The sequence below is a fragment of the Pteropus medius genome, unplaced genomic scaffold, assembly GCF_902729225.1.
Source record: "Pteropus medius unplaced genomic scaffold, Ma_sr-lr_union100, whole genome shotgun sequence".
NCBI classification, from domain to species: Eukaryota; Metazoa; Chordata; class Mammalia; order Chiroptera; family Pteropodidae; genus Pteropus; species Pteropus medius.
Genome location: NW_024353789.1, coordinates 562,886 through 590,788, shown reverse-complemented (window position 1 = coordinate 590,788; position 27,903 = coordinate 562,886). Strand labels below are relative to the sequence as shown.

The 27,903-nt window shown below is 38.4% G+C and overlaps 1 protein-coding gene across 2 annotated transcripts in view; it reads left to right on the top strand.

Moving 5' to 3' along the window:
- The window catches only part of WDR33 (WD repeat domain 33), an 82,832-nt gene extending 56,235 nt beyond the window's left edge, over window positions 1-26,597 (top strand). Inside the window, exons 8-22 of one of the 2 annotated variants that reach the window (XM_039851273.1) lie at window positions 7,148-7,274; window positions 8,321-8,475; window positions 8,572-8,650; window positions 9,089-9,199; window positions 9,532-9,626; window positions 9,840-9,926; window positions 10,150-10,289; window positions 10,941-11,093; window positions 11,732-12,820; window positions 15,417-15,525; window positions 18,596-19,034; window positions 22,937-23,100; window positions 23,215-23,307; window positions 23,982-24,197; window positions 25,954-26,597. In XM_039851273.1, coding sequence (XP_039707207.1) covers window positions 7,148-7,274; window positions 8,321-8,475; window positions 8,572-8,650; window positions 9,089-9,199; window positions 9,532-9,626; window positions 9,840-9,926; window positions 10,150-10,289; window positions 10,941-11,093; window positions 11,732-12,820; window positions 15,417-15,525; window positions 18,596-19,034; window positions 22,937-23,100; window positions 23,215-23,307; window positions 23,982-24,197; window positions 25,954-26,183 — 3,287 coding nt within the window. In that variant the 3' untranslated portion in view covers window positions 26,184-26,597. The remainder of the gene's footprint in view (window positions 1-7,147; window positions 7,275-8,320; window positions 8,476-8,571; window positions 8,651-9,088; window positions 9,200-9,531; window positions 9,627-9,839; window positions 9,927-10,149; window positions 10,290-10,940; window positions 11,094-11,731; window positions 12,821-15,416; window positions 15,526-18,595; window positions 19,035-22,936; window positions 23,101-23,214; window positions 23,308-23,981; window positions 24,198-25,953) is intronic. The other variant, XM_039851274.1, reaches the window with a different exon arrangement.
- Window positions 26,598-27,903: the final 1,306 nt, after the last annotated feature.

Here is a 27,903-nt window from a genome sequence, read left to right as displayed (position 1 = left end):
AAAAGTAAGTCTAGAACCGTTAACCATATATCTAAAGACTAACCCATTTATCCTGTTATTCTTAGAATTTTAGGGTTTATTAAGGAATCAACATTGTATTTTTAGGATCTCCTTTAAAAAACATGAAGTTTTTTTTTTTATTAGTTAGAAAACATTTTTTTTTTTTTTGCATTCTGCACCTTGCTATTATTTCAGGCATAGTTTTGTAACATTTTTTAAAAAAGATTTTTCTGTTTTACTTTGTGGGGAAAGTTCTCTAAAACCTGCATTAATTGTTTTAATTTCAGTCTTTATTCAGAAACGTTTTTATTCTAAGTGTTAATTTTCTTTAAAGTTCTTGTACCTGGACTGTGTGATTGTACAAATACTTCCTCAGTGTTCAGCCCTCATTTTGATCACATATTTTAGAGATTGAGCACCCATAATAGGAGCCCAATATATGTTGTGCACACTTATTTTGAATTAATAAACGAGTGAAAGAGGACATAAATGAACATGTGAAAGAATGATCAAGTGGAATAAGTAAAATTGTTTACCTTCCCTCCGGTATAAATTCTAAAGCACAATTAATGACTGCTTTTTGCAAATAATTATTATGAAGTAATGTGTTAAACAATTCTGGTATGTCAGACAGGTTAATCCACAAAGCAATGCCACCTGTCTCCAAGAGATGCAAATTCTGTTAACTTTCATTTTGCTAGGACCCCCTGAAGAAATGTTTAGCTAGCTAAGGAATGATGCAAAATTAATTGCCCTTGAGGCTTAACCTCTAAAAGTTACCCACTATGGTTAGATTAATTTGGAATTTCTTTGAGTGGAGTTAAGTCATAGTCGCCACACTACTTTATTTTTACTGGACCCTGATCTTCAAAATCAATCTGATTACTTCTCAGATGGTTGAAAGTACTTAGTTATATAATTTTTAGATTTTATTCCTAATGTTTTCCTTATATAGTTCTCAGGTGAAAAGATATACCAAAATTTGTCTTCTAAAACCTCCTCAGTTACATTTGAGGAAGCGAAAGTTGATTGATGAGTGAAACAAAACAAAAGGAGCTAATCTGCTACTTCATTTGGATGTTATATATTTAGTGAGGTGAAGGGAAGATTGGAATGGGAAGAAATCAAGCTACCTCTGGCCACTGATTTAACCCTTTTAGGCCTCAGTTTTCTCTTATGTAACAATTACAGGCCAGTATAATTTTGCAGGTTTTCTCTAGCTCTAGTGTCTATTGAAGATAATTTTTTTGTTATTGCTGTTTATTGCGTAACTGCAATACTGAATAAAAGTAATGTGATTATGAGAATTTAAGGAGAAACTTTCTTTAAAATGACTAGTTGAAATCAGTCTTGTCTAATAGGGCTTTTTGTGATAATGGAAATATGCTGTATCTCTGCTGTCCTGTATACTAACCACTAGTCACATGTGGCTGTTGAGCACCTGAAAGATTGCTGAGGAATCTCATTTTTAACTTAAAGTAGGTTTAAATAGCCACATATGGCTAATAGCTACTGTATTGGACAGTGCAAGTTAAATTCTTAACTGTAAGTATTCAAAGAAAATTCCAAACATAGATTTACTGTGACATTCTTGTTCTTTAGTGATTTGCAAGTGGACTCTTAATTTTAGAATTTGGCAGTTGAAACTGCAAGTCTCAATGTTGAAATCTTTCTTTAAGCATATTCTCTGTTTCTAATTGCAGTCAAGTATGGATTAGGTACTATGACCTTCTCCCAAAGATCCCGGAGTCTTTACCTGGTAACCAAGGGCCTGTGTCTCTGGCTTCTTTAAGCTCTGCCATCCTGCTGAGGATTGTATGTGTTTACTAGTCAACTTGTAGACTACTGTCAGTCCCACACAGGGCTTCATCTTGTTTCTGTGGTAGGGTTTGTAGGATCTGGAACAGGTTTGGTGTTGAGGGCTTTGTCTTCATATTTTTTACAAGCTTGATTCTGAAAGGTTTAATTAGATACCACTTTAAACAATACTTGGTCTTTCATTGGTAAGAAGTTTTTAGTCCTAAAATCTTGAGCCATTAGCAAGATGTTTTTAATGACCATGTTATAGTCACTAGGTCATAAAAATAATTGTCACTTGAATGAATTTTTCATTAAGTGTATTAATTATTTCAGCATTGCAAATACTATATTCTTGGACTTTCCGTGTTTGGGCATGACAAAGAACTTTGATTTTATCCTGAAATTCTGAACCTTTGAAGTGATAAAAATGAGTGTAGAGGCATTCTTAGGGTTAGTTAAGGGTTGAAATTGATAAGCCATGTGTTAGGGACTTAATCATTTTTCTGTGAGATAATAATTTATATAAGTTAAGTTTTTATATATGGCATGCAGTTCACAAAACCCATAGTATCCTTGAAACTTAATTCAGCCATACTGAGTCTGAGAGCTATCAATGATAAAATGCATATCCCACTGAGGCTCTGAAGCACATCTTCCTGGGACCATATACACTGGCTGTTTCTTTCTTGGCAGAGGTACAAATTGATATCAGTCATTCTCATGAATTTTGAATAGAGGGAAACCAAAGACAGTTTCCATCGAATAAAAAAATAAAAGCGCATGTTAAAAATAAAAACTTGAAGCAGAACAGAAGAATAAATGCCCACACCATTTCTTCTTCCTAAAAAACTTACCAGCTTAATTAGCATTTCTTTTTTGAATGTCCATTATTGAGGTTTAATTTACATATGGTTACATTTGCCCTTTTTTAGGTGTACATTTCTATGAGTTTTGACAAATATATACACCATAATCAAGATAACATTTCAGTCTCTTCAAAAAGTCTCTTTTCTCTGCTTCATTTTTTTGTAACCACCACCATAATCAAGATATGGAACATTTTATCACCCCAGAAAGTTTCCTCTTTCTGCCTCAGTTTTAACAGGTGTATTGAATTCACCTATATGGATTTACCTTAATTTTCCTAAATCACCTTCCATTAATTGATCTTTAGGTCATTTCCAGTCTTGCAATTCAAACAAGGTGTAATAAATATTTTTGTACATAAATCTTGGTGTGTAAATTCCTAGCAAAGGAGTTACAGAATGAAAGACTATGAACATTTAACATTTTGGTAGATGTGGCCATATGGACTCCCCAAAAAGTTGTACTAATTTACTTTCCAACCAATTGTGAAATGAGGGTGTCTATTACTGTTATTAACACTGGGTGTCACCAAATTTAATTTTTGCTAATTTAATAGAGAAAATATTACTTAGCAAAACAAACTGCATTTAGTGGTATTTTTTTCTCATTTAAAAAGTATATCGAAAAGTTCACACATACACAAAAAATATGACCCATGTTATTTATGGTTAAAACCACAATATACCAGAGGAAATGTGAACAGCAAAACTTGACCTTTGTTTCCACTATTCCAATATAATTTTCGTTCCCTGCTTATCTGTATCTACATTTTTGTAAATATGAATGTACATTTTCATCATCCTCATACCATATGCACAGTTCATGGAGATATTATTTCATTTGCTTTTCAAAAGTTCATTTCCTGAGTTTTTTTTGTTCCCAGAATCTTCATCTTCTCCTTTTTGGCTATGGTACAGTTAGTTCTTTTAATCATTCCACTTTTAAAATTTGTTTTTACTTTTTCACAATTATGAACAAGGCTTCAAATAGCATCTTTTAAATATGTTTTTAAAAATCCTTTTAAATTACTCCCTTAAGCTAAGTTTCTTCTAGTCTGATTTTTCTGCATCTAAATATATCAACATTGACATGAGAGGGCAAAATTTTATCATTTCAAATCGTTTTTGTCACCTCATTGGGAATTCCTTAGCTTTTTTTCTCTGAAGAAGGAAGCAGTTGATGTGCTTCTATGCCAGCTTAATTTATTTTTCCTTTTCCATTTTTTTCATTTTTTTCATTTTTAAAAAATTTCTTTTTAATTGTAATTGACATAAAATATGAGTTTCAGGTGTACAACATATGATCACTATATCTTATGAAGTGATCACTCCAATAAGTCTAGTACCCACCTGGCACTACACATAGTTATTACGATACTGACTTTATTCTCTGTGCTGTACATTACATCCTCATGGTTATTTTTATAACTAGTAGTATGTACTTCTTGATCCCCTTTACTTTTTCACCTGTCTCCTTATCCCCTCCCATCTGGTGACTTTCAGTTTGTTCTCTGTACCTATGAGTTTTTTCTGTTTTGTTAATTTACTTTGCTTTTTAGATTCCATATATAAGTGAAACCATACAGTATTTGTTTTTCTCTGTCTGACATTTCTTTTAGCAATAATTTTATAATACCCTCTAGGTCCATCCAGCCTCTTTTATTTTTTAATAAAATTATAAAAATATTATATGCTACTTGTAAAGATTTCATACCCACTTTCCAGAGGTAATTAATCCACTGTTAGTTGGTAAATTAAATTTTTTAAATTGATTTTTTTCTCAATAGATTGTTTTTATGTTTCAATATTTAAAAATTACCAAACAGTATATAGTGAAGGGTCCTTCAGTGAGTCTTTATGCATTATAGAAGCGAATGGGAAGGTACATGTTTTCTTTTCCTCCTGTAACTCTTTTCACATCTAATAAGGAAGTATAGAATAGGTGTTAAGAGCAGTAGCTCAGAGGCCAGCTCTTTGCATTCAGATGTCTGCTCTATCACACATCAGCTCTATGATTGTGGGCAATTTATTTAATCTGTATGTACTTTGTAGTATTCATATGTAAGATGATGAGTCAGTACATATACTTTGCTTAGAATAGTACCATATATAAGAAGTATATGTGTTTGTTAGTAGTATTTTTATTATTAAGAATAATGACTAATAAAATATCCAAGAATCAGCATCAATCAATTTGATTTATATTAGTGACATATATGGATATGGGTAAATTTTATTTAACAGAAAAGGATGGATGGGATTCATGACCTGCTTGAATTCTTAAATACATTTTGGAAAACTTCAAAAAAAATTAAAACAGCTAAAAAGTATTTTGTTCCTTTTTTAAGGATTGATAGTTTTTATGTTTTTGCATATACTTCTTTAAACAGATATACTTTCTTCATGTAACAGAAGTGTTCCAGAGGGTAGAGAGGGCTACTAAGAATATAAACTTTTTTCCGCAGTGCATCATATTTTAAAAGTGCTTTCTCATGTGTTTTCCACTCAAATTTGGTTAAAATATATATGTATAATATTTAATTTTAGGTGATAATGGTCCATAAGTTTTTAAATTCCCTGGCCATATCTTTTTAGGATCAAATCCTTAATTGCATCCGAAGTTATTAAGGCAAGCAGAGAGCTGGGGGACTGAATTGTATTTTTATTCAGTTTGTCCATTGTAAGTTCTTTTTTTTTAAATAAAAAATCAAAACAAAAACCAGACCTCTCTTCCCATTTCCCAGCTTCATATCCCCACTACAAAATAATGTATGTTCATTGTAGGCAATATAAAAATGGAAAATAGAAATAAGAATCACCTTAATACCACTACTCAGCTTAATATTATTTCTGTTAACAGTTTGGTATCTAGACTTCTTGCCCTTTTTCCCTGTCTGTATGGATGTTCACACACAGTCACTCATGTTACTAGTTTGTTTGCCTTTTACAATGGTGTCATCAAGAATGTTGTACATACTGGTGTTTTTTAAAATAAACTTAGTATTATGAATGTTTTAATAACATAATTAAATTATCTCTGTTATCATTTGTAATAGGTGCATCATATTCCATTGAGCACATATGCCATACTGAAATTTATTTTGCAATATATTTGTTTCCTATTCAAGGGCATTTAAAAATAAGCTGTATCAGTAAACATACTTCTAGACAAAACTTTTTGGACATCCATCATTTTCTTACGGTAAATTCTGAGACATGGGGTTATAGAGTTGTAGGATATGTACTTTTTCATGCTTTCGATACACATTGCCAATCTGTTCTTCAGAGAATTGGTATCTCCTTACATGCTTGCCAGCATGGAGTATTGTCTTTAGATATAAGTCCATGCCTGTTTGAGATGCGAATTACTCCCCTTCTGAATTGGTGCAAATTCACTTTCTGATGCCTCTAGAACCATCTCTTCCTTCTTTTCTACTTCCCTATTTTTCTATTCTATATCCTTCTCCTTCCCACCTTAAACTTCATTAGAAGCTTCGTTTGATCCATGTCAGAGAAGGAGCTGTTTCAAATGCTCTTTACCTCACTTTTAACCTGCTTCTTTGTGCACTTTGCTGTAAAAAATATTCTTGGGGCTCTTTTTGTACAGCACCCAATTTTTCAAAGATCATTTCTTCAGTTTTACAGATTCTGATTTTCACTTTTATGATTTTTAGTAACAATCTACTGCATTTGTGATGTGACCGCCTGTTCTAACACTGTAGTTAGGAGAACTGTCTCTGGGATCCTGTAGGCCAGGTTCAGATCCCAGCTCCTGTTCTTGTTGACTAGCTTTGGAATGTAGGACATGTCTTTCTATTTTTTCACTTGTGAAATAGAGATAATGTAATACTTTCCTCAGGATTTTGTGATACTTACAACAGGTGATGCAAGTGCTCAATATATTGCCTAGCATATAGTAATTCCTCAATAGGGTATCTTTTATTATCATCTCATCTGACGTGTGAATGGAACAGGGATTATTTTTATCATTCTGCATTTGAGTAAATGGGATCAGAAAGATGGAATACTTTTCCTGTCACCACATCTAGGAAGAATGGTGTCTGAGCCTGAATTTAGGACGTACGACTACTGCAAAGTGGGAAAACTAAAGTGAATGACAAGAATCTTGCCTAATAGGATAATACAGGAACAACATGAAAAGTTCAGAAAACTTCATATACAGTGGCTTGACAGATGTAGCTCCAAAAAGCCTTGACTAGCCTATCAACAAGTAGGTGAGAAGATGAGCTTAGTTTCAGAAGAAGAGTGGTCCCTGTGCATGTTAGCATAGAAAGAGGTGGCTGTATATCCATAAGACTTCCAGGCACAAAGACCAAAAAGTCTTTTTTAAAAGTTTAAGATGACTGAGCACCAGGATTAAAACATTTAATAGATTTCTCTACTGTGGTTTAAGTTAGAATGGAGTCTTGCTTTAAATATATATGACTGATTAGGTTTTTATCTTAACTTGTTTCCGACAGGGCATGGTGCCGATGTGAAATGTGTAGACTGGCATCCAACAAAAGGCTTAGTTGTTTCAGGAAGTAAAGATAGTCAACAGCCAATCAAGTTCTGGGATCCCAAGACTGGGCAGAGTCTTGCAACACTGTAAGTGATAGGAACTGCATCTTGGTTCCTAAACAAAGGGAAACAAAACTACCTGTATCCTTTAACTTTTATCTTTCTCTCCTCTCATGTATTACTGAAAAAGTAATGTAGACAACAGATGGACTTGTATCTAGCCTTTTTATTAATTAAATATGATTTACCTCAGAATTTCTAATGAAATAAGACTTGATTTTTGTTCTGCCACATATATCTAAACTTAATTTGGGTATTGTGGAGGTAGTTGGGTGGGGAGGAATATGAGGAGGAGGTATTTATTACCATTCTGACATACTGTCTCTCCTCTAATACATTTTGGTACCTTTCTCCACTATTTCTATTTAAAGAGAAGTTTTTCCTCTATTTTTGAATTAGTTCTCATTTTTTGTCTCAGGTACTTAAAATTTTCTCTTTGAACATTCGCAGTGATATGAATATGTTGTTAACATGTTGTTAACATTCTTTTGACCAAGTATCTGTATCCTGGTCCTTCTGATTGAGAAGTGAGCCATATCCAGACTGAGCTGGTTGGAGCAAGGCTGCCTTGTTGCACACCTCCAATGACTACAACCAGCTCGAATGCCTTGGGAACAGTGTTCCTTGAAGATGAGCACTGTGCAGGCCTCGGCTTTTGCAAATATCTTTAGTTCAAATTAATCCTCAGACTATCCTGTGCCCTTTTTAAAAAATGCTTTGTCTTAATGAGAGGAGCTTCATTGAATTTTAAAATTTTAATGAGCTTTATTGAATAATAATTTATGTGTTCAGGTACTTCACAGATAAACTTTTCTATTCAGTTGAAGCTTTGCTACTATTTTAACTAGTTAAAAAAAGTAATGATTAGATAATGGACAATATTTCTTTTTTTGACCTACTTCTTTCAAATATACTTTTAACTGTGGTCCTGTAATGTTACTTTATCTTTTATTACTTCTAGGCTAAGCCTCCTGCCATCTTGACCCAAGTGCTTTTCAACAGAAATGGGCATTATATTGATTTAGACGTGTTTTGAATTCTGACAGATTATTTTCTTGGTACTTTGTTTCTAGTCATGCCCATAAAAACACAGTGATGGAAGTGAAATTAAATCTCAATGGCAATTGGCTACTCACAGCATCACGTGACCATCTTTGTAAACTTTTTGACATCCGAAACTTGAAAGAAGAGCTTCAGGTCTTCCGAGGTCATAAGAAAGAAGCCACAGGTCAGTGCCCGTCAGATGTACTTCTCATTCTGACTATTGCCTGTAGCTTTCTGAGGTCCTAATAATTTTGTCTTTCCCCATGTTTTTGTTTTACAGCTGTGGCCTGGCATCCTGTACATGAAGGACTTTTTGCCAGTGGAGGGTCTGATGGCTCTTTGTTATTTTGGCATGTTGGGTATGTAACACTTATTATGTAAATAGGGTATATATTTTGTGAAGAGAGCATCTGAAAGTGTAAAAGATGATAATGTATTTTTTTCTGAGTGTTCATGTGTCAGAGACTTCCTACAGCTTTCAATTCTGGGAACCCAGCTTGGAATAGAAAACTTGACACCTTTATTTTTGGATATAGAAGTCATTAAGAGTGAATAAAACAGATTTTCTTGTTTCTTATTGGTGAAATCATTCTTGAAGCACTTTCTCCTCTGAAGTGCTCTTTGGGTAAAAGAATATATTACTGATAACAAATCAGTACTCCTGTAACATGTGGAATTGACCAGATTCAAAGTAATAGGCTTTGATGCCTTTGTGTTGCACTAAAATAAAACGTCTTTTTTTTTTTTTTTTTTGGTAACTTTTGTGAAAAAGACATCTTTCTGTGGTGCTATTACAGGGTAGAAAAGGAAGTGGGTGGGATGGAGATGGCCCACGAAGGAATGATCTGGAGTCTGGCTTGGCACCCTCTTGGACATATTCTCTGCTCAGGCTCGAATGATCATACTAGGTAAGCTTTATATAAAAATAACAAGGAATTACTGTATTCATGGAACAGAAGGAAATAAATGGATACATTTTTTTATCAATAGATTGATGTATTAATTTGTATTCCATATTATTCTTAGGAACATTTTTGTGGCAGTTTATAAATACATATATTACAAGAAGGAGGTTGGGTATTGAATATGACTTTTTAATTTAAATTTTGTTTTGCTTTCTGGTATAAAAAAGTCTTTCTCCTTTTTAAATTTAAGTAGACTGCTTAGTACTGTTAAGTGCTCAGAGATACATTGAAACCATGCTCCTCCCTTCCCGATTCAATTACTTTTATTTTGACAGCAAATTCTGGACACGAAACCGACCAGGTGATAAAATGCGAGATCGTTATAATCTAAACCTATTACCAGGAATGTCTGAAGATGGAGTAGAATATGGTGAGGCTCTTGCACATTTTTCCTTCTCTGAAATCTGATTTTCTGTTATAAAAATGTTAGTATCGAGAAGATTTTACAAAACAAATTTTAGTTTTATCATTTACTGATTTGTAAATCGCCAGTGATAGGTTTCATTTTTATAAAAGTGTTAATTTTATTAGGCTGCTACATTTATAAAATTTCTATTGACAATGGATGTATTTCTATTTATAGATGATCTTGAACCTAATAGCCTAGCAGTAATTCCAGGGATGGGAATACCAGAACAATTAAAATTAGCTATGGAACAAGAGCAGTTGGGTAAGAGAAGTTGTACCTCTAAATTTATTTTTATAAAATTTTTGTATATCTAATTTCTTCATGATATTATTTTGAAAATGCCGAAATGATTTACATTGAGAAATGTTGATATAAGTGATGTAAGCTGCATAATGTTTATATCTGTTCTTCCAAAAATGTGTTCATTGATGAAGTAGCCACTTTATTTCGTTTCTTGACTAACTACTTATTTTTATGATTATAGGAAAAGATGAATCAAGTGAAATTGAAATGACAATTCCAGGTTTAGATTGGGGAATGGAAGAGGTGATGCAAAAGGATCAGAAAAAAGTACCTCAGAAGAAAGTTCCTTATGCAAAACCTATTCCTGCCCAGTTCCAACAGGTGAGTAACTAAAGTGGCCCCACCTCATCCATATGCTGAGAGATTCTGCTTGCTGAGTCTAATTGAAGTTCAGAAATATATTTCTCTGGATTAACTCATCTGCTGAAGGTATTTCTGTACTGTAGACTCTTTTGTGGAATATTTTCCCCATATTTTATGCATTCTTAGACATAGTTCCCATATGCTACTTTGCAGTTAGTGCTGAGTTTGTCTTGAGTCATTTCTAGATCTTTTATTCTCAGCTGCTTACTATCATCCATGCTGTCAAAGAAAGGAGAAAAAAAAGACATAGAGCAGAGAGAGTATGTTGACTCTCTTCTACATTGTTTGTCTGTCTTCTGGCTGCTTTATTTGTCCCTTAACATGAAGTGTGTGTACCCTTTGGAAGAGGCAGTCAAGTTTCACATTCTTAATAACACACAGGATCTTAACAACTTCTATCAATTTAGTAATTTCTGCCTTGTAATGTGTTTGCCTAATTCCATTCCTGTGTCACTAAGAATTAACATTCGAAATAAAGAAAATACACCAGGTGACTGACTTGTGTTTACCAAGTTGGAACGAACCAATAATGTTATAGAATGGTTTTCTCATTCTATCATTATAATTTACACACTTAGGGTATATTTTAATATTCTCTTTTTTCCCAAGGCTTGGATGCAGAATAAAGTTCCAATTCCTGCCCCAAACGAGGTACTGAATGACAGAAAAGAGGACATTAAATTGGAAGAGAAGAAAAAAACACAAGCAGAAATTGAGCAAGAAATGGCCACGTTACAGTATACTAACCCACAGCTTCTTGAGGTATATGTGAAGCTCTCTAGGGGGATTCAAGATGATCTAAGAAAGTAGTGATAACATTTTTTTATTGATAATACTCATAAGGAGAAGGGATGGGACCCTGAGATGGGTCTGATGAGCACCACCATTTCTTATTGCTATGTTAGGAAGCTAGTTTTTAACCACATCATTCAAGCACTGAATAGACATAAGTTTAACATGTATTTTTAATGGGAAAGATAAAGCCAACATTGTTTAAATATGGATTCACTTATTTATTCACAGATAAGAGAATTTTTTTTTCTGTCAGCTCTAGAGCAGGTGGTTTGTTCTTATTTTTCCTACCTTTGACAGCTACCAAGAATGATAAAACACCAGTAAATTATTGAGCTTTCCTTAATCAAAATGGATATAAATAATCCTGACTGCTGTTTCCCTGCACTTAAAAAGAGGCTGTCTTGAGTAAGTGTGGAAGCTTGAGAACCCTCAGAATTATCTGAATATTATATGGATGCTAGTTACTGTTGGGACATTAAGAGGTTGATGCCTCATGTTTGTCTTGAAGCTCCCCAACAAAATTAGTGACAGCAGTGTTGTCATCTAGGGCTGTGGCATATTTATAAATATGCTTATTCCTTCTTTCTTTCTTTCTTTCTTTCTAGCAACTTAAAATTGAAAGACTTGCACAGAAACAGGCTGAGCAAATTCAGCCTCCTCCTTCATCTGGCACCCCTCTTCTTGGACCCCAGCCCTTTCCAGGACAAGGTCCAATGTCTCAGATTCCTCAAGGTTTTCAACAGCCCCATCCATCTCAGCAGATGCCGATGAACATGGCTCAAATGGGGCCTCCAGGTCCACAGGGACAGTTTAGACCCCCTGGACCTCAGGGACAAATGGGACCACAAGGTCCTCCACTGCATCAGGGAGGTGGGGGGCCACAAGGATTTATGGGACCACAAGGGCCTCAAGGCCCACCCCAGGGGTTGCCAAGGCCTCAGGACATACATGGGCCACAAGGTATGCAAAGGCATCCTGGACCTCATGGCCCTTTGGGACCTCAAGGACCGCCTGGACCACAGGGTAATTCTGGTCCTCAAGGTCATATGGGCCCTCAGGGTCCACCTGGCCCACAGGGTCACATAGGCCCTCAAGGCCCACCTGGTCCCCAGGGTCACATGGGCCCTCAGGGGCCTCCTGGTACTCAAGGTATGCAGGGACCACCTGGTCCCAGAGGAATGCAAGGACCTCCTCATCCTCATGGGATACAAGGCGGGCCAGGGTCTCAAGGGATCCAAGGCCCCGTGTCTCAGGGACCTCTGATGGGATTGAATCCAAGAGGAATGCAGGGTCCTCCAGGCCCTCGAGAGAATCAGGGTCCTGCTCCCCAAGGGATGATGATGGGCCACCCACCTCAAGAGATGAGAGGACCTCACCCTCCAAGTGGACTACTGGGACATGGCCCTCAGGAAATGAGAGGTCCTCAGGAGATGCGAGGCATGCAGGGGCCTCCACCCCAAGGATCAATGATGGGCCCTCCCCAGGAATTGCGAGGGCCTCCAGGCTCACAAGGTCAGCAGGGGCCGCCCCAGGGCTCTTTGGGACCTCCACCCCAGGGTGGCATGCAAGGGCCCCCTGGACCTCAGGGACAGCAGAACCCGGCAAGAGGGCCACATCCATCTCAAGGGCCAATACCATTCCAGCAGCAGAAAACAGCTCTGCTAGGTGATGGGCCCCGGGCCCCCTTCAATCAGGTATTATTTATTTCCAATTTGTAGGCATTACAGAGTGGGAAAGTACACTGAGGTGCCACTTCCAAATGCTGTGAACACTAGTCTCAGCTGGTCTAAATGTCTCTCAGGTGATGATAATGACTTGAGAATAGCATCACAACTGAAGAAGAAAGTCACAATAATTAGAGTATTAAATATATCTCAATGATTCTTTACTTCTCAACCTATGTTTTTTAATAGATGTTCTTCCAGAAAAGATTAACTCTCAATTGAATATAACCATGCCCTGGGGAGGAAGCATGGGTGGCTCTGAGTCTGTTATACTCTTTTCTGGGCCCTTTGCAGCATAGTGTTTCAGGGGCCTGCCAGCAACAGAGCTACCTCCTATCTTCCTGCCAGCTCTACTTTTTAAGGTAGCACGGGGTATTTAACTCTCAAATATACTGTAGACCATGATCGCACTATTTTTATTTCAGTGAATGCTTTTAGAGATCTCTCAGTCCAGAATTATGCATTCTCAGATGGCAGTCCTTTGGATGAAATTCTGTTCAAGTTGTTTTCAGCTCAGTTATAAAAATATTTACAGGAGGGAGTATTTCTGTAGAAAATTTTTTAGCCCTTTTTAGATGATTCTGTTTTTGTAATCCAAGTTTTATTACCCATTTGCTGAGCTTGAGAGGTACTTGAGCTGTGGTGTGAGGAGAGTTCAGGTTATTTGAGGTGAATTTAAAAAATACTACATGAGCATAGGTGGACTTGACACTGTTCAGCTCTGTGGTTTTCATGTTCTTGTGAATTTCATTATCTAGAAGCATTGTTTGGGTATGAACAACTGCATTTGTCTCCTTGAAGTCACCAAAAGTGACTGAGTGAGCGAGCTAATCTTGACTCCCTGGGTCTTTACTGAGGGTACTCCATTCACTTGGAGAGGTCATACTGCAGATGCTGTGTACAGAAAACACAATCTGTTAACACCTCTGAGAATTTGTAATGTGTAGATGACCATTGGATTTACGGAACTGAAATAACTAGTTAAATAAGTAGATTATATGGTACTTTTTTGTAGATCTTCCAGAACTTAAAAATGTCATAACAATGAAGAATCTGATGGCATTTGAGTTTATTTCCAGAATTCGTTGCACACTTTTCAGAGTTTAAGATGAATTTAATAAACCTAGGTTTACCATCCTGAATTGCTCCAAAACTTGAAGTATTATATATTAATACAAAGTGTATTTGTGTTATTAATATTTGCTTAACCTTATGGCAGTGAATTAACAGTTTTCATTTTGGAGGATAAAAATATGAACTTTAGCTACTGCATTATGACTGAAATTACAAATGTCAGATTCAAGAGGACAAGTCTGAGTTTCTGGGACAATTTAATAAGAATTTTTATTCTATCATGTTGTAAACAATTTTTTTATGTGAAAAGCATAATGGCTCTAAAGATTTAATTGACATATAGAAATATGAGTAGAATGAGTGTGAAGGTTTTATCCATTATAGGGCATTTCAAATCTCAGAAATTGCCTGATGAAAATCTTTGCTCTTATTTCTTATATGCTGAAATGTGACTTTCTTCACTCTGACCAGACCGATTAACGCATTGGTTTAATTTATTTGCTTTCAAGTCTTAAATTAACAGCGTGAAAGATGTTGATAAGAGCCTTGCCTTCCTTGGGTAAAAGGGACAGGAAACAAGAGTATAGAAAGTACAGATATTATGTTATTGGTGGTCCTTTATAACTGCAGTGCTGTACCTCTTATCAAGGCTGCTCTTTCATATAGCTAGTTTAGAAAATGAAAACTGTACTTTTTATGTGAAGGAATTACTATATACATTTGTTTGTTTGTTTATTTGTCAGACCTGATTCAAATTCACTGGACAGTGTGAGGAATCAGAATTTAGACATAGCTAGATAAAAATACAGAATATGAGGACTAGGGACAAGCTGGGGTTCCAGAGCAAGAAAAGTAAGAGTATCAGGGCAGCAGATTTGTGTTAGAAGCTGCAAGAACCTAATGAATCCAGCAAGATCCCAAGTGGCTCAACTGGGAATATGCAGTTAGAGTGCGAGGACAGGGGAGATTAGAAGGTGGAGAAAGAGGTAAGTGAAAGGAGAAAGCCAGTGTGAACACCTTGCTCATCAGAAACCCAGCCCTTTCTTTATCTCCTGCTCCCTTCCTTTTTAAACCCAGCCCTTACCTCTTGCCAAGGCGGGTAATTTTCTGTAGCTGGAAAGAAGTCATGGATGCAAGAGTACAGTTAATACAGATCTCCAGGTCTTTCCTTTTACCAGAAGTCTTCCTGCAGAGTGTTGTTGTTAGTTATTATGTTAAGATTTCATTGAGGTTCTTGCTTGGCATTACAAGTAAAGATGTGGCTTTAAATAAAACCTACCAGCAGGTTTAAAATATGTTTCCTTTTGTTATGATAAGAGAAGTATCTTCTTTCCCCCAATTTAAGGACAGTTTTCCTATAACGTCACTAATATTTACTGCTGAAGGCTTTGGGGCAACCTAGTGTTTTTATATGGTCACATTATAATAAAATTGCTATTCATGAAGCACAAGCCTATGATTTCACACCCCCACTTTAAAAACATCTTTTCAGGAAGGACAGAACGCAGGCCCCCCACCCCTGATCCCAGGCCTAGGACAGCAGGGAGCACAAGGTCGCATCCCCCCTCTTAACCCTGGACAAGGACCTGGCCCTAACAAAGGTAAATATCTGCTTGGTTGGATATGAGGTTGTATTTTACCACCTTTGGGTAAATCATACAATAAATAGTTTTATTGGTAAGTAATTGATAGAATGGTCATTTGTACCTCTAGAATAAATGAGAGCACTGTCATTTCAGATAATAGCTTTGTCTTATGTTGTTTTCATTCATAGATTTGCTTTAGTTAGCCAAAAACGCTGCCTGGAGAAATTAAGCTCCTCACGACCAGAAGCTGTCAGTGAGACCAGTGGGACAGCCCGTAGCACCAGAGCCTGGGCCACAGGTGGCATTGTCCGTCTGCTGGGAATGGGAGTGGTGCCTGGGCTCATCCAGTGCAAGAGCATGTTTTAGCATCCAGAGAGCTGAACTGTTTCAGTTTAATTTTTTTAATGATAAAGAATTCAGATTTTAACGCTTTTTAATATCACACTCCTCTTCCCTCCAATCATGTCATGTATTGAATTCTTTAGCTGTTTACTTTGTTCTGCACCACTTGAAAAGAAAAGAGCAATACACTGAAATGTTGTTCTTCAGGTTGTTGCTGTGGAAAGCACAGAGATGAGAATTGTCTGTATTCAGATGTGAAGCTATTTGGAAGTTAATCCCAAGAGTTGAAAGAGCACATTGAGGGAGCCAGACTCCCCTGTTCCCTATTTATGCTCTCATACATCTGCATGAAGCATTGGAGTAAAGTGGGCAGCAGGCTGTTGGGTGGAAAGTTAGAGGATAGGACTGTGAGGGAGTGTATGTGGAAGGAAATTAGGAGATGGAGTTGTTATCTTCAGTGGGAGGACGTAAACCAGAGACCAATGAGTACTTTGGAGATTACACTGGAAAAAACTTCACTCCTTTTAATTTTTAATTGCCTAAGCCCACAGCACTCTGTGGTACATGTTCTTGCCCCCGGTTTTCAAGTTAAGAACAGTCCTTGTCAGCATTTACAGCCCAAGGACTTTGGGAATTTAAAGCCTAGTCTTGAATTTATGTGAATTATTAAAGATAGGAAAGGAAGGGATAAAGGAATTAGGAAAATGTTTATTTTAGTCCCATCCTATGGAAGTGATGGCCAGCAGAGAAAAAGAAAAAGCAAGCATCAAGAACCAATCTTTGGAGTTTGAGGATCCTAAGAAAAGAAGAGTCTTTTACCTATAAGGTATAGCCATCGATGAGAGCCTGTCTCTCTTCACCTCCCCTACCCTGTGTCTGTCTCCACCCATTTCTCTCTCCTCCTCATTCTTCCCCTTTTTTCTTTCTTTCTCTCTCCCTCCTCACCCCATTTCTCCCTCTTTTTCTTCATCTCTTTTCCTCCCATGGACCAAAGGGAGAAGAGAAGAGCCAAGAAAGGGTCCTGTTATCTCCTACTGGATTAACCAGTTCTCCTGCCATATCCCTTCTGATTTGCAGTGGTAGGTTTCTTCCCCTGCAGGAACAGAGAGCTTTTAAACAGGTAGAGGTAATTGGAGGATTAATATTCATAGGTCCAAGTGGAATATGTTCAGCTTCCTCAGGTCAAAGATCTGCTGTGTCTAAGGTCACACCAAATTCAGACAACGTAATGCCAGGGAGAAGCCATTAACTGCAGCAGCACACTGAAAAGTGAGGGGACCTGTCTACCATAAGAAACAGATCTAGGATATTTGCAAACTGACTGAACGAAGAGGTGACTCAGAAGGTGCTTTCCTCAGCATGGAGAGGACTGGTTTAATGGAGGAAAGAGGGAGAACCCTTCTAATGGTATATTTTTATGCTGAGATTTCCAAGTTTTTTAAAATACATGTTTGAATAATGAGGAGGGATTGAAATGGCTAAGAGAAATGAACAGACACAAAAGGACATTGAAAGGGTAAGAGTTATGGCTGACGGTGGTACGAGGAAACGAAATTCGTCTTTATGGCCAGAGAAAAGAATAAAAGGCATGAGCTGGGCAAGTGGAGGAATTTCATTTTAAAACTTAGTTGTTTTAGAGACAAGAGTAACCCTTTGCTATCTGATTTTCAGACATATTTAAATTGTATGTTGACAGAAAATAGGTATTCATTTGTAATGACTGCAATAGTTCAATAGCCAGGAAAACAGAGCCCTTCAAAGTTAAGAAGTGAACTAAGTTAATCATTACAGATTTAATTGGTTTCTCTAGATTTTTATTCAGTACTTTGAATATATGTTTGAATATTTTTAAAAATCTTCATTGGGTTTCCAAACACTGCAAAGAATGGTAATAATAATGGATGAGGAATAACATTCATAGAAAGAGGCAGAAAAACTGTTCATGTAAACCTTGAAACTGAAGTACAGCGGGGCTTCGTAGTCACCAGACAGTTATGAGAGAAGCTAGCTCATGGTTCCGTGTGCCTTACAGAAAAGTTTGTTAAGGATCAAAGTGTGAGTTAAATCAAATTAAATGAACTATAGAGGTTAAAGGAGTGACATCATAGATGGTGGCAGCATAGCTCTGTACCCTGTAATGGGCTTTGTAGGCCTTTATAAGTGTGGAGGTGACTTTGCTTGGCTTCCTGGCCTGCAGCATGAATTTTCTGTTGTCTCCTTCCTGGGTATGGAGCAGGTGGGCCAGAATGAAGTCACTGAAAGACTGGGGGCAGGGAGGAAAGCTCATTCTTACCTATGTTCTTTAAATTAATCCTCACAGTAGAGGAATATACTAGAAGGTGGGTATTGCTAATCTCATTTGAGATTAGTAATTTGCCCTAGGTCGAGTTCCTTAACTATTAAATGATGAAGTTGAAATCTTCACCACACACCCTTGTTCTTTCCATTATATGGTACGTTAACTATTAAATGATGAAGTTGAAATCTTCACCACACACCCTTGTTCTTTCCATTATATGGTACGTTAACTATTAAATGATGAAGTTGAAATCTTCACCACACACCCTTGTTCTTTCCATTATATGGTACGTTAGGGACATTTGTTATCTAAGTATTCTGAGAAGCAAGAAGAGAAAACATTCTAAATAAAAGAATGCATTCTGAAACATTATGATGCTAAAAATCAGACCTGTGTTGCTAGGATTGCTGGAAGACATGGTAAAATCAGCTTTGTTTTCTGTAGGTGACTCACGGGGCCCTCCAAACCATCACATGGGCCCGATGTCAGAGAGGCGTCATGAGCAGAGCAGTGGCCCCGAGCATGGTGCGGACAGGGGGCCTTACCGTGGCGGCCAGGACTGCAGGGGTCCCCCTGATAGGCGCGGCCCTCACCCTGACTTCCCTGATGACTTCAGCAGACCAGATGACTTCCACCCTGACAAGCGCTTTGGCCACCGATTACGTGAATTTGAGGGGCGAGGAGGACCTTTACCACAAGAAGAGAAGTGGAGGCGGGGGGGCCCCGGGCCTCCGTTTCCCCCTGATCACAGGGAGTTCAGTGAGGGGGATGGCCGGGGTGCAGGCCGGGGCCCTCCAGGGGTGTGGGAAGGCCGCAGACCTGGAGATGAGCGATTTCCCCGGGATCCTGAGGACCCCCGTTTTCGAGGGCGCAGAGAAGAAAGGTGGGGCAGATGCACTGTGGGTCCATTTCTTCCTGGGAGCTTTTTACTTGTTTTTTCCCGTAAAAGTCTCTTTCCTCTTGCTTGGGAAGAAAATACTAGACTGATTTACTAGTTCTACCCTCTCTATGTTTTGCATATAGAGTTAAAAAATAATTATGCTTTTTAATCTTTATGTAGTCCTTTTGTCTTTACAATTTAGAAAAAAAATTTTGCATATTTTTTGCTTGTTTTAAAGAGATGGGAGGATCCATATACTATAAAGTTTCTTGGATCTGATCAGAAATCTCATATGTTCTTTTGATTAGAATGAAATATGAAACTTATCTAGATAGTAATAAAGGAAGTATTAAATAGTTTTTGTGAAATTGCCTAAAGATGTTAACAAAATCAAATCAAACTGAAAACAATCTTGCTGTTAAACTTAACTTAGGTCGAGATCAGTCTCGAATACTCAGCTTGCTTGGAGTTAAAAAGGAATAGAAGAAGTATGGAGGAAAAATAAGAATTAGTGAAATCTCAAGTGAGACTCTGAATAATCAATGATGCTGATAATTGAGTATTTACCGTGTGCACACTCATACTAGATATTACCTCATCTAATATTACAGTGAATTGTGAGATCGGTGTTATTGTCAGCATTTTACATATAAGGGGTCACGCCGAGAATCAGCAGTTTCGTGACCTTCAAAAGTCTCACATGCCCATGCCGTTCAATACCCCTGCCTTTACTCCTTCAGTCATCCCTCCTAAGTCTTTTCTCATTGCATTTTTTACTAGTGTTGCTAGTAGGTGATTGAGTTATGGTTGGCAAATCTCATCCTCACGGGATGTGTGAAAGATTGGCTGATTGAAGGGCTGTGGAGGGTGAAATAGAGAGAGGGTTAAGGAAAGCAGCTGTCAGAGTGAGCTTTTTAAAACAAAAAGATTGAAGGGCTCCCAGTTTTCTTAAGGGTCTCTCTTAATGATAACCAAGTATTCCGTCTTTAAAATGGCTTTTTATGTCTGCAAGTGCCTCATTTCCAACAGCTTTGACACCAGCAACTTTCATCGATTTCTTGAAACTGCATCTTGTACAAAGTTTCAGATTTTACTAAGTTTCAATTTGTATTATATTTCATCTTTCAGTGACAAACTCATAGCCTAAAGTCTTGTGCTTTTTACAACTCTGTGCTGCTCTTCAAATAAGACAAACGTGTTCTTGTTTCCATTGTGCTTGCTGTTTCCTCTGCCTAGAATACAGTTTCCCAGTTAGATCTCTCCTGTTATACTCAGTTCCTTTACTCTGCTTCATATTTCTTCATAGCAGTTAGCACTGTGTGACGTTAAGTATTTATTTCTTTATTACCTATATCTCCCAGAAGTATGACAGCTTCTCAAAGGCAAGGGCTTTGTTTATCCACCACTGTGTCCTCAGGACTTAGAGCAGTAGTGGTAACACAGTAACCACTCAGTAACTTGAAAAATTGAATCTGTTATATGGGGAGAGGTATTTTAGAAGGGTCAGTTCATCAGGAGATATACTAGTTACCTCAGGCTGTCATAACAAAATATCATAGACTGGGTAGCTTAAAGAACAGAAATCTATTTTCTCATAGTTCTGGATGCTAGAAGTCTCAAATCAAGATCTAGCAGAGTAGGTTTCTAGTGCGACTTCTCTTCCTGGTTTGCAGACAGCCACCTTCTCCCTATATTCTCACATGGATGGGAGAGAGTGAACAAACTCTCCCTGGTGTCTCTTCTAAGGGCACAAATCCCATCACAGAGGCCCTACCACCATGACCCCCTCTAACCCTAATTACCTCTCAAAGGCCCATCTCCAAATATCACATTCAACATACGAATTTTGAGGGGGATACAGACATTTAGTCCACAACAGGTATTGCTTTCTAATTAGGGCAAATTATATTCTCTCTGTCCTTTTGTAACTAAGGCAGTCAGTCATATAGTGGATGCTTGGACAAAAGAAGAGTCCTGCTGTGTTTGGGGATTCTTCCCTGCATCTGACTCAGTGCCGTTTGCTTTTCTTCTTCCCTCTCCGCTCACCTCCTCTTGGCCAATTCCACCCTTACCTTACGTTGTTATTTCAGCCAGTGTGCTGGTCACACCCCTTTTGCTTGTAGGAGCATTATTCATAAGTTTCCTCAGGACCAAGAAAGTTATTGAAAAGATAGCTGGGGTGGTGGAGTGGAAAAGGGAAAGCTCTTTTTACAGTAAAATATCAAGAGATAAACATAGGAATGATAGATAATTAGTTCTTTTATAAGCAGTCAGTGTCATAATTGATTCAGGCACGGATCATCAGTGGATGTAAAACCGTTGGGTAAAAAATTGTGGGGTAACGAAGGTATAAGTAGTTTGGCCACAAATGTTAATCTGAATCTAATCATGAGGAAACAGAGAAATCAAATTGTGGTACATTTTATAAAACACCTGGATGGACCCAAAAATGTCAAAGTCATGAAAGAGAAAATATAGGAGGGGAACTGTTCTAGATAAAAGTAGACCAGAGAGACATGACCATGAATAACAATGTGTGGTCATGATTGAAACCCACATTTAAAAACAGTTGTAAAGGACATTTTGAGAACAACTGGAAAAAGTTGAATGAGCCTATGTATTAAATATTACATCTTATTTAGAGTGGTAATAGTATTATTATGTAGGAGAAACTCCTGTTCTTAGAAGAAACATACTGAAGTATTTAAGGATGAATCATGTTGGCCGCTGATTTTAAAATAGTTTACAAAATGAATTTGTAAATATGTTAAGAAACAAAGCACATGCGGCAAAATCTTAAGAACTAATTAATCTAGGTGAAGGATGTATAGGCTTGTTCTGTTTCAACTCTAAGTTTGAAAATTTTCAAAATAAAATGGAGTAAGAGATAACTGAATGGAGACTCAAGAAAAAGCAGCAGGCCTGTTCTGAGAGGAAGCCACAGGAAGGTGGCTCATGCACACTGGTCCCATACGCTTGACACCTTTTGACCCTTTCTCCACTTCCCATAGCCTCTCCCGGTGTGCCCATGCACCTTTCCTGCTTGCAGGCCTTTTGTTCTCCTTCCCTACAGGCTTCTGCATTGCTGGTACTCCCTCATAATGCCTCGGCTTCAGCAATACTCTTAATTCCCCAGTTTCAGAATTCCTGAGAGTTGGTGAAACTGTCTGCCAGCCAGGGCACCAGGCTGCCCATAAGCCAGATGCCTACCTATACAGACCAGTCAGTTGTACAGCGGGGATTGTGTTGGTGAAATTAGTGGCCACTCCTGCGGAGAGACTTTGGGCCTGGGCAAATGGCAGAACAGATGCCCCAAAACTAGTCTAGTACAGTTGGCAGGCATGGATCTATACCTCCCTTTTTTCTGATTGTATAAGTATTAAAAGTTCATTATAAAGACGTAAACGATAATGAAAAGTATTTGGGGGCAGTAGTAAAGAGTCTAGGTTGGGGTGGGGCTGTGGTCAGAACTGGCTGAGTTCAAATTTGAACACTTATTTGTGTACTTGAATAAATGTCCTAACCTCTCTGTGCCTCAGTGTACTCATGGGTAGAATAATCATAGTAGCAGCTTCATATGGTTGTGAGGATGAAATGGAATAAATATTTCTTGTAAAGCACTTGGCATGATATAAGCACTTAAAAAATGCTCACTGCTATTATTATTAAAAGCCTAAAAGAACATCAAAATGATCCTACATTCTGATATGTTTACTTTCTGCCTGTTTTTGCTTGTAATATTGGGATCGTAAAATGTGTACTTTAAAAAATACATAATTTTACTCAGTTTTTCTCCGGTTGAATGTTGGGTCATATTTTGTCGTATAATGATGTTTCTTTGAAATGTGAGCTGAGAGCTGTAAGGTGTTCCATTAGGTGGACATTCTGGTGTTTTGTCCTGACAGCTTCAGAAGGGGAGCCCCACCAAGACATGAGGGACGTGCTCCCCCAAGAGGAAGGGATGGTTTTCCTGGTCCTGAAGACTTTGGTCCAGAGGAGAGTTTTGATGCGGCTGATGAAGCTGCCCGAGGAAGAGATCTCCGGGGACGAGGCCGGGGTGCCCCACGAGGTGAGCGTGCGCTGAGGAAACTGGCTCTCAGAAGGCCAGGGGTGGAGAGGTAGGTGGTTGAAGATATACCTGAAATAGTCTGTGAGTGTGATGTCGTTTTGTTCCATTGTGTAGGGGGAAGGAAGGGTTTACTTCCCACTCCTGATGAGTTCCCTCGCTTTGAAGGAGGACGGAAACCAGAGTCCTGGGATGGAAATAGAGAGCCCGGTAAGGAAGAATTGCCCGTGGCTTATGGTAACTTGAGACCAGCAGTTCACAAGGGTGTGGTCAGAGGATCTCTGGGATCTCAGGCTCTTTTTTCCAACTCACAGCTCCATGGTAGGCTAGATTGTCTTCATATCCTTCAATCAACAGCATTCTATCACAGGAGATTGAAAGCAGAAACAAATGAGACAATCCAGCTTTCATCTATTGAACCAGACATTAAAGGAATTTGTCTAAATATAAAACAATAGCATTCTTTTCACTAAATTGTTTTGCTTTTAGAAAATGTAGTTAAATGATTCAATATTTTCTCAGCCTTAATTGCTAACATGGCAAATATTATTAGATATAATTCTCATAAATGGAATCCCTTTGGGGTTCAGTAATTTTCAAGAGTATAAAGATGTCCTGAGACTAAAAAGTTTGAGATCCACTTTTCTGGACCATATTTTCTTCTTATTTTAGGAGGTATGTTGATTTCTAATCTTGACCTTTTTTGTGTACTGATGTGACTTATACCTGGTGGGTATTCAGCGAATGTTTCTTGCATGAATGAGTGTTGGTTCTCAAGTTGCTAATTATTCTTAACAGTATAATTTCTCTCTTCTGTTGGTCATGCTGTACTTTAATATAATGAGATAGATTCTTAGCCTTGTCGATCTGTGTTTCTGTTTCAGGGCCAGGTCATGAACATTTCCGTGATGCTCCCCGCCCTGATCATCCCCCTCACGACGGTCATTCCCCGGCCAGCAGAGAACGTTCTTCTTCTCTTCAAGGCATGGACATGGCATCCCTGCCACCCCGAAAACGCCCCTGGCATGATGGGCCAGGGACCTCTGAGCACAGAGAAATGGAAGCCCCAGGGGTTCCTTCTGAGGATCGAGGAGGCAAAGGTAAGTGGAGGCCAGTAATTGTATTTCCTGGAGCCGTGGAAGTCACAGCCCTGCCAGGAAGGCTACAGGGGCCATCAGAGGCCTCATCTCCAGGCCAGCCCCACCACAGGATATGCCTGTTCCATCTGTCCCCTGCCAGGGTACCGAGAGTCCTTTCTCCAGTCTACCTCTAGGGCTTAGGTTTTGGAAAGGCACGTGTTCCCAAATGTGGTACAAATGAAGTTAGCTTGGGCTCACCGCACAGCCAGTTGTAGCTCTCTCAGGGGACTGCAAGCTCAGCTTCTGTACAACTCTCCTCTTGCTTTCAAAGAATTTCTGCTTTGTTCCAGTTCAGCTATTTGTCAGGGTGCCTAGCACTGTCTCTGCTGATGGTGCTTTTCTGTGAGACTCCTGCTCTAACTGGCAAGTGTGCTCTCCACCGATGGCTACTCTGAGCCCTGGAGGGTGTCCTCAGTGGCCAAAGGAATTATCCTCTCCCAGGTGCTGGGGTTTTTTAGCCTGAGCCCGGAAGGAACACTGCTTGTGCCCATAGTCACAAAGACTTTGGGGAACATGATCTGGAAGGGGTTGTGTTCGGGGTGGGGTGGGCAGCAGATTGAAACTTTGGATCTTTATTTTAGAGGCAGCACTAACTTTTAGCCAAGGGCAGTAAGCACCAAGTGCTAACTACAATTCTGGTCTCAGTTTAGGCTGGGCTATTGCATATGTGGTGTGTTCTGGAGGCTGCTGGAAAGATTGCCTGTGTGCCCCAACTTGTGCTCCACTCCCCAGTTAACCTGCCACCATGACAGAGTTCTGGCCTTTGTTCTTGATAGTTCTTTGGTTCTTCTCAGAGCAAAACTCTCATAAATTACCTCATGTCACCAGTAGATCTCCCCACCCACACATTTTGTTACTGGTCTGTATGGGTACTCAGAACACCTTTGTAGGCCCTGGCCAAGGTCACATGGCTAGTGTGGAAATGATGCCCTAGCTGATAACTTCTCTGCCCAGGCACCTCCTGTGGGCTGATGCTGTGCTTTGTCAGAAGCCAAAATTATTCCTTTGCCTAGCTTTCCTAACCCCTTTGTCTTAACTGGATTCAATTCCATTTAAAAGTTTAAGACAGAAGTTGTCAATAATCTTCTGATAGGATCTCATAAGAAAATTTAAAAGTTGGAATGTTAATACCTAAAGGTTTGTGTGTCTAAGTCTGGAACAAATAAAACTATCCCTGGGAGAAATCATTCTAAAAGCTAGTGTTTTTCTTTTTATGCTTTTGCTTTACAGGAAATATTTTATTTCACTATTTAAAAGATCAAAAGTGCTACATAATTATGGGATAATCATAGTAAACACTTATCCTGGTTCACACTTGTAGTTCACATCATCACAGTTGCCTCCAAAGTTAAGTCAGTGCTTTTCAGACCTCACCCCAGAATACCCCTGGTGGCATAGGAGGCTGAAGTTATACTTCCTATAGAGACATGGCCCAGCGTGTCTGTGACACCCAGAAGATGCTCCATGTTTCTCAATTTACCATTGTCTCTGTCACAGCCCTTGAGGAACATGTGTCTAGTTGATGCAGAGAGGCATCAAGCCTGGATGGGAAAGAGACAGTGGTCAAGAAGAGGGTGAAGGCATAACTTTTAACGCTCTAAATATGAATGTCTTCCAAACTGTTTTTAAAGAGAATCAGAAGTATTGTCATCAGAGTAAAAGTTTGTACCAGGAGTCTGGTATAGAAGTCACATGTGAAATCAATGTTTCATTTCAGGCCGAGGGGGCCCAGGACCTTCCCAAAGAGTGCCAAAATCCGGGCGTTCCAGCTCCTTGGATGGAGATCACCACGATGGATACCACAGAGATGAACCTTTTGGGGGCCCTCCAGGCAGTGGTACCCCTTCTAGGGGGGTCCGGAGTGGCAGTAACTGGGGTAGAGGGAGTAACATGAACTCTGGCCCACCAAGGCGAGGAGCTTCAAGGGGTGGTGGAAGGGGTCGGTAGAAGTTGGGGTTGAGTACCTCTCAGCCTTTCTGGACAGTATTTAAGAACTTCTTGTGGACTTATTAAGAGAAACAAAAGGAAGCCTGCAGCACGTAGCCCTGAACTCTTTTTCTGGAGCAGCTGAATCCCAGGAGCCCCTGAGGTCTTCAAGATGAAGAGACTGCTGCTGGCTACCTAGAGCAGCTGGATTTGTTTTGTCCTGTCCATCCTCACTGCCCTAATTCCCACATTGTTTTGTGAAGATAAAAGCTGGAATCTTTTTTTTAAGCGTCATGAGACAAGGAGCCCCTCCACAAATTTAAGTTCATGTCCAATTGGAATTGTTTCTATATGTACAGTTTGTCAGAGAAAAAACATTAAGTTGTTTTTGTATGAATACAGAGTGTGATTTACGCAAGAATTAACAGAAAACAACTAGTTGTGAAGTGCTTACCTTAAGGAAACCCTTTGCGTCGTTTCCATTGCATCGTCTGCTGAGGGGCATATAATTAGTGGTTATACTTGTGAGCATACTTGATGAGAATCCCTAAGTCATCTAAATTAATTTTCATCCGTGAACTTTTTGTTTTTAAACAAATTCTCATCCAGCCATTGTTAAACTTATTTTTGTAATGAGAAATAACTTAAAACTATAACACAGTTTAAAGTAAGTTCAAAGCCTTAGATGTGTAGATGGAAAATTAGACTCTGAAGAAAAAAATTCTGTTTATCCAAATAAGGGTTCTCCCTTGAGTGCATCTGCTAGTAATCAATCACATCTTATATTTAATTGCCTTGTTTCTGAAGAGGAATTTGATGTAAGCCAGGAATTAACTACAGGTACCCTTTGATTACTGTAAATCATTTCACAAATTGTTTAAGTTGAAAAGGAACAAACCAAAATATCTAAAACAATTTTGCAAAACCTAATTCTTTTACTTCCATACTAGTTATTTGGAAATAACAATGTTTAAGGCATAGGATAGGCTCTAACAAAGTAAGCCAGGAATTTCTTGTCGACAAATTCCCTTAGTTTTAAATATAACATTAGGCCATTTGGAGTGGGTGCCAAAAGTTAAGTTTGTGGTAACTCCATGATACTTTCCATACTAATCCTTACTTTGTTTTTGTAAGAAAGCTTTTATTTAAAGGGCAGCCCCAACATCTCATTACATCATCAGCTTCAGTTTTGCATTAGACAAGTTTGCTTGCCAAGTTAATGGTGCTTGTCTCAGTAGTTGCTGAGAAAAGGGATACTGACATAGTTGGACAGTATATAAAAACGTTAACTGGTTCTCTATTAATGTAAACAATGACAAAAGCTGTTATTTGTTCAGAATGAAAAAATGGCAACCACTCACATTGCATTTTAGGATATTAGGGTATTAGAACCTGGACAATTATTCAGCTATGTGAATAATTTTCAATTTATTTTGAAATTAAAAACATTTATCAGCACCTCACTGTAAATATGATTAGGAGGCTCAAGATTACTTTAGGTTTGTGGATATTCTTTATTTGCTCTCCACTGGTATAGCTTAAAAAGAAGTTGTAATCAAATTCTGAGAAGCCGAAACGGGATCCAGAGACCAAACCCCTATCGAGATTAGGCTCCGTTTTCTGAGATTCATGTGGTAGACATTTATCATCTTAACATTTTAGGCTTTAATTTTACAACACAGTACCTCAGTAAGCAGATAACCAGATCACATTTTGAGAATGAATTCACTTAGAAAAACCT